Here is a 7,500-nt window from a genome sequence, read left to right as displayed (position 1 = left end):
ACACCGGCGTTTCGGTGCTGACGCGGCATCCTGAAGGTCACACACACATCCTGCTTCCAGGAGTCGAGTGTGATCGAATTAACTTAGGAAAAAAAAAAAAAAAAAAAAAAAAAAAGGTGAATTCATGATTGCCCTCTTTGAGTCTTGGCGAGAAAAAAAATTATATTTCTTATATGGCCTGCCTGGCTTGTCTACACTGAATGCCGTTTCCCTCAGAGGCTACAGGGCCAGTGAGGATCATTTTCAAGTTTCCATCTCCGAGAAGGAGGGAGCAAGAAAGAAAGAAAGAAAGAAAGAAAGAAAGGAAGAAAGAAAGGGAGAACAGTTGGTTTGGAGAAACCGCGAGGAAAAACAAAATCCCAGAAAAGAACAATATCCCAGAAAAGAAAAGCCCGAGCATCTCTCTCACTTCCTCCCAGGACATCAGCGGACTGCAGAGACTCGTCAAAGCCCACAAATATCTCTCTTGTTCCCCCCCCTACTCCCTCCCTCCCTCTCTCTCTCTCTCTCTCTCTCTCTCTCCATATCCCCTCTGTCATCTCTCCTTACCCTCCATCTGACTCCAGAGACCAATGAGTTCTCTCTCTCTCCCTCCATCCACACACACACACACACACACACACACACACGCCGCCATTCCCTCTGTCTCCCTTCAAAATTCCTCTTTTCTCTCTGTAAGGACTTTTCTTTCTCTCACTTATCCCTCCATCCTTATGTCTCTCCGCTTCATCTCTCCATAATTCCTCTTTCTCTCTCTCTCTCTCTTTCTCTCTTCATCTATTTCCCTCCCTCCCTCCACTCCCTGGTATCCCTCCGAGCAGGCCGTTATAAACCATGTGGAATTGATATTACAAACTGTGCATGTGTGTGTGTGTGTGTGTGTGTGTGTGTGTGTGTGTAAGAGAGAGAGAGAGAGAGAGCGGGAGAGTGACTATGGAGTGTAGTCTCTTGCTTGGACCTGACAGCTGGCTGGAATACTTCTTTACTACAGTGTGTGTGTGTGTGTGTGTGTGTGTACTAACCTGTCTGGACAGTCGATTCATCCCAGGTCCCTCCGCACTCTGAAGATTCCCCCTCTTCAACCGCTGCAGAGAGAGAGAGAGAGAGAGAGAGAGAGAGAGAGAGAGAGAGGAAGACAAATAAAAAGAAGGATGTTTAGTTCTTGTGTCAGCACAGAAGGACTCGCGCCATTTTCGACGTGCGCAGCTCAGCGGCCCGACACGTCTCGTGTGTGTTAACAAGGCAGCGTCAGAGCCCAGACCCACGTCAGAGGGGACAAAAAGAGCTGTTTTTGTTTGTTTGTTTGTTTGTTTGTTTGTTTGTTTGTTTGTTTTTGAGCAGACGTGAGAGGAGGTAAAGCCCGGCCCTGAGCGGTGTCAGGACGTCCGGACGAGGCCCTGTAATATAAGATTTTAATTCGAGTGACTCAGAGACTTCAGCTCCGTGCAGATCAGCGTTAGCTGTGGTTATTACAGGACGCACGTTTCCCAGTGAACCCCCCCCCCCCCCCCTCACACACACACACACACACACACACACATCACTGTGCAAAACCCACACTGATGCTATGTGACTCACGGGGTAATTGGACCCAGTTTTTCTATACAGTTGTCCCTCGCTATAACGCGGTTCACCTTTCGCGGCCTCGCAGTTTCGCGGATTTTTTTTAGTGCAATTTTGCATGCTTTTTTTTTTTTTTTTTTTTTTTTTTTTTTTTTAACAGCGCATTGTGTTCTGCGTCCTGATTGGCTAAGGGACTGTAGACCATTGTCAATCAATCTCCTCCGTGCCGTGTCTCCTGTACAGTACAGAATGCGTTCATTCTATAATACTGGACTTATTTTTCTACGAAGGTTTGAACTTTGAGAGTTTAAACAAGAGAGAAAAGTGAGAAAATGTTAATGCCTGTCTGAGAAAGTGTATAAAGTGTGTAGTGAGGGGTTTTACAGCCTTAAAACATCTAGAATAATTGTAAAAAATAAAGCGGACTACTTCGCGGATTTCGCCTATTGCGGGTTATTTTTAGAACGTAACTCCCGCGATAAACGAGGGACCGCTGTATCCCTCTTTTTACATAGCCACTTCTCTCCGAGCTCTTTGCAGAGTCTGAGGATCGGCACAAGTGATCGCCGACTACTCTAGAAATTTCCTCCTGAATCTTGCAACTGGGTTAGATTAACAGACATGAATCCCAATCTCCTCTCCGCGTCCACCGCGCTGATTCACGTTCAGGCATTTGTGTTTCCGTGCGCTCGTGTGCCGGCATGCACTGCAAAAACGCAAAATCTTACCAAGATTATTTGTCTTATTTCAAGTCAAAAATGTCTTATTACTAGTCAAAATATCTCATTACACTTAAAATAAGACATGATCACCTCAGAAGTAACTTGTTTTTAGACAGTTGTCTCTTGTTTCAAGTGAAAATTTGCTTGAAACAAGTGAAAATTTGCTTGTTTCATTGGCAAAATTTGTTTCTTGTTTCTAGCTAATTTTCACTTATTTCAAGTGAATTTTCACTTTTTCCACTGGCAAATTTTGCCAATGAAACAAGCAAATTTTCACTTGTTTCAAGTGAATTTTCACTTGAAACAAGAGACAGTTGTCTAAAAACAAGTTACTTCTGAGGTGATCATGTCTTATTTTAAGTGTAATGAGATATTTTGACTAGGAATAAGACATTTTTGACTTGAAATGAGACAAATATTCTTGGTAAGATTTTGCGTTTTTGCAGAGTGGCGAGCGCTGGTGTTTTTCCATGTTGAGAAAATCCCAAACCGAAGCCGCCGGTGACGTGGTGAGAACGAATCTGACGTGAGACGGGCGACCGGGTCCGACTGGGAAACAAACCAGTCAGAAACACAAAAGTGAAACTGGACTTGAGGCCTAAATCACTTTGAATCACTTCTCACAGCAAAACAGAGGCAAACGTTTTATGTCGTGATTTAATTCCTTTTGCCTTCTTGTTTCATGGCCATTCACTATATTTATGATCATTGTATTAAATCTCGTCTATTTTTCTTTGTTTCACTCTACTTGGGTTTTTATGTTTTTTTAATGCACTTGGCTGGTGTCCTGTTGTTTGTTTACTGCTTTGTAGTTATTATCGTATCTTATTATACCTGTTTTATGTATTTTATCTATTTTGGTCTTTTGAAGCACTTTGTACCAGTTTGAATAAATGATGTGGATATAAATTATATTATATAAATGCATTACAGCTTGGACTGGCTTCTGACACTGAAAAAATAAAATATCATCACCACATCACGACAAAGTTAAGAGTTTTCCAGTCGTCCAGGAATCAACTGGTTCTCTGCATCAATTCTGGGACCCGGTTTAATCTTTCCATCTCCTAATTTCAGGCCCAGCGGAGTGTGAACACGTTTCATTTGGTGTTTTTGTGCCGTCGAGAAAGATGAAGCACACACAGGCGTGGATTCTTTCTTTGCACAACTGCATGCATTTCTCTTTGGAAATGTTCAGCCCCCTGTTAATGCATGATCTTTAACACAAATAGTAAAAGCAATGTCTCTCATCTCTCTCACTTTTCTCTCTTTCGCCTGCACACACACACACACACACACACACGCTCACAGGAGATCAGAGCTGGAATGTGACACTAACTTCCTGGGTACAACAGGAAGGAGGAAGTACAGCTGGCACACAAACAGGAAATGGCTGGAGCCACCACACAATAGGGCTTTCCTGTGCGCTCGCTTCCCCACCTCTCGATTCCCCACTTCTCGCTCGCTCACCTCTCCCTCTCTCATCCTTGAAAATCCGCCGCTCTCGTCCGGCTCACTGCAGCGACGCCCCTGACCCCGTTCGCCGCGCCGCGCCGCTCCTCGCCGGCCTCATTCCACATCCTCATCAGCTGCAGCTACACGCAGCCCCCCCTCCACCACCACCACCCCTCCCCATCTTCCCATTTAACCTGAGCCAAAAGGACGCATGAAAACAAGAAGCTATAAATCAATGAAGTGTTCCTTCACGAAGAAAAACAATATCCTCGAGGTGTGTCTCTGTTCTCGGTGCGGGACTCGCCCCCTCGTCCTGTGGAACGCTCACGCAGCCCCCCCCCCGTCTCGTGGTTGTTTTTGAAATTATACAACATTTTGCCATCTGTGATGCAGCGTCTAAATCTGTTTTGTACCGCAATCACTTTTTTTTTTTTTTTTTTTTTTTTCCCCCTTAGAGCTTATCAGATTATGGAAGAAATTATTCTGCAGCCTTCTTCCAGCTAACACAGCTTGATCAGGCTTTCTGCACTTCGTCTTATGAGGGCCCAGTTTTACATTCACTCAAAGCACCTAATGAGAAACACCACCAATTCTAGTATAATCTGGAAGACAGAAACAACAAATGACGCACACATCCCACTTAAAAATGTGGCTGTGTCAAAATAATGTTCAAAAATGAAGATAAGAAAAAGAAAGGTCCTCAAAATATCAGTAAGTCTACATGGGAACTGTATTCCTGTTCATTTTTCTTCATTTTTTGGGTAAAAGTGCAAGCTATGACTAAATGCTGAATATCCTGAATATCCTGTATGATGCTAGCCTCTTTCACAAAATACAAGTTAGCAATAGAAACAAGTGTTGACTATCCTAACTTTAAATTGATATGCAATTTTGAGAGTGAATGTGTATCCGTCATTAGTGAGTGATTATGAGACTGTGCGGATTAGAGCCTGTAAAAAGGCTTCAGCTGGATAAAAAAGGCTGATGCCATTTTTTTTTTTTTTTTTTTTTGTCTGTTTGGAGGATCATTATTCCACGTTGTAATTCCACACTGCAGGAGCGTCAAAAGTTTTACTCGACACCTCTTAAGACGGCACCGCGGGTTTCAGGGCTTCACGCCGAGCAAATAACATTCTGAGATTTTCAAGATCATTTATGTCGACGTCCCTCAAGGTCACACTGGAAATGTTTAGTTAAACTTTAAAAAAAAAAGAAAAAAAAAAAAAAAAAGAAAGAAAGTGAAATCCTCGACTTCCCAAAAGGCAGACCTCCCAGAACTGCACTTGCTGTTCAGCCTCGGCCTGATTCCTCCGGCGGGCCGATCCAGAGCGGGTTCCCCTGTGAAAGTCAGCTTCACAGAGGAGGGTTCAGCAGCAGCTAACGCTGAACTCGAATGACTTCATCTTCTCAAGGCCAAAGCTAACACTGAGCTCGCTTTTCCGTCCGACACACAAACGCTGCTGGAGCCCGTGCAGCACACACACACATTTTCTCACTTACTATCTCGACAAACAAACAAAAGGGTGAAACCTGCCATGTTACAAGCTTTTTTTTTGCAGAAATCTTGGCTACGTTGGTGAACACAGAGTAGATGGTGACAGGAAATAAAGGAAATCCATCAATGGGATGAAATACAACAGAAGCCAGCAGCTTGGGTGGAACACATCACTTCAAGAGCGTGGGGCTGCTCCGGACATTTTTCATTTTATTATATCCAATTTCCGACGCACAGTTCAAGCGCAGAGTGCAGAACTCGGGAAAAAAAAAAAATGTGCAAAAACAAGTACCTTTTTGTCATTTTCAAATGAAGCATTTCACAGTACAAGAGAACTGGAGTTTGAGCCGGCGCTGACATCACCGCGCTGCTCGCATCCAACGCAAACACAAGCGAGCCACAAGACCCGGCTCCTGCAAAGCCCTGCGCTGCTTTCATCATGCGTTCATCCAGCGAGGAAACGGCTACCGCTTCGACGACCGAGAGGCAAAAACCGCTTTTCCTGCAAAGAAATCTGCTGGAGGAAAGACCTGATTTACAGCGACGCTTTCTCTCGCACCGCTGTAAAAACACACACAACCAAAAGGAGTGCTCCTCCTGTTTCTAACCAGGAGGCGACGGTACACACGACGCACACAAAGGTGCAAATAACTCACACACACACACACAAACACACACACTCATAGGTGCTCCGGGGCCTAGCATGCCAGCACTCCCACACACACATCCAGAGCGCTGAAATGGTGAACCAAACGGACAAACAACAACCAAAAGATGCAATTCCTCCTTTCGTTTTGGACGTATCCCATCCTCGACACACTTTCATTAACTGTATGAACGCACTGTCAAGAATATGGAACCAAATTGGGTTGCCTGTTTTTGTTGGGTCGCCAAATGTCAGGAGAACGAGCACGTTTTATTGAGCCTGAGTCCAAAGCTGAGAGACATTCAGCCTGAAGCTTGTTGACTCTGGTGGCTCCTTAACCCTATAAAGCCATTTGTATCATATATGATACACATTTTCAATTCCATTTTTCATTTTCAGTTTAATCAATACTTGACCAAAATACTGTTGTATACCTTTGAACACTTCCCGTGTTCACCCTGGACCATACCATTGGCACTTTAAGTACATATCATATATCATACACCAGAAAGGTCGTGTAATAACATATTTTTTGATTTTTTTTTTGTTATAGGACTAAATAAAGGGTTCAGTTTCAAAAAATTGGAATTTTCTGCCAATTCTTTCATAGTTCAGGCTTTATAGGGTTAAGTCCTGCGGTGGAAGTGTTTAAGGACAGTTTTCGCGGAGACTCCTCCCCGCCGCAGACTGCAGAAGGTCTGGGCGGCGTCCCGGAGGCCGAGGCCGAATGACACCTCAGCCTGACCTTAACTCGCCGCACGCACGGCGGCTCGCCCCACCCCTCTCCGTCCGCCCCGTCTCTCCTTGGATCCTGGATTTTTTTTTTTTCCCATTGTCACAACAGCCAGGTGTGCGGCGTTTGGAGACGGTTTGTTAATTAGATAATCGTTACTGTCCATGAATTTGCCTTCGGCTTCACAAGTTAGTTTGTGAACACAACATGCAGAGTACAGACAACAATAACGGACATGGTTGCAGTTTTGCATGGTCTGGAGTTATTGCATTTGGGGCCCTATCTTGCGCCAGACTCCCTAAACCCGCTATTTGCGGATTTAGGATTTAGGAAGAGGCGTTCCCCCGTAAAAGTTGCTATCTTGTGCACCTCCCGCTATCCGCAAAACACCTCCGCTACCCGCTATATTATACATAGGCGTGTTTTGGGCGTTACGCCAGTTAAACCAATCAGTGTGCCAGGTGCCATTGCCTTTAAGGGCAGGATGCGCTATCCTAAATCCTAAATCCTAAATCCTAAACCCGCGATGGAGAGAGGGAGGTAGATTTTCTCAGGGCTTCTGAGGCTAAAGCAAGGTGGCTTTTTATATATATTTTATATATTATATTATAGGCGAGTTAATTCGGGAGGTGGAGCCACATGTGTCCAAGTGGACGTGTCACAAGGTTGTACTGATTGAGTAAAATCCCCGGGTCACACCACAGACACACAAGAGGTGGAACTATGTGTAAACTAATTTACTGACAAGGTAGATTGGGCAAATAAAATATTAAAAATAAAAATATAGCACAGCTGCTGGCTTCTGATAAAACAATAAAACGTGCTGGCGTAAGTGTCCAATTAAAACAGTCTTTCCTCTAAACAGTCTCTATGAGTAATATACTCA

The 7,500-nt window shown here is 44.2% G+C and overlaps 1 protein-coding gene across 3 annotated transcripts in view; it reads right to left on the bottom strand.

The window, feature by feature from the left end:
• znf423 (zinc finger protein 423) overlaps nt 1-7,500 on the bottom strand; it is a 224,593-nt gene that overhangs the window by 191,914 nt on the left and 25,179 nt on the right. For all 3 annotated transcript variants that reach the window (XM_030054191.1, XM_030054194.1, XM_030054192.1), the window contains exon 2: nt 1,023-1,085. In XM_030054191.1, the coding sequence (XP_029910051.1) occupies nt 1,023-1,085 (63 nt within the window). The remainder of the gene's footprint in view (nt 1-1,022; nt 1,086-7,500) is intronic.

Source organism: Myripristis murdjan, chromosome 6 (genome assembly GCF_902150065.1).
Source record: "Myripristis murdjan chromosome 6, fMyrMur1.1, whole genome shotgun sequence".
NCBI classification, from domain to species: domain Eukaryota; kingdom Metazoa; phylum Chordata; class Actinopteri; order Holocentriformes; family Holocentridae; genus Myripristis; species Myripristis murdjan.
The sequence above is the reverse complement of the archived record's forward strand: the minus strand, read 5'-3'. Positions and strand labels throughout refer to the sequence as shown.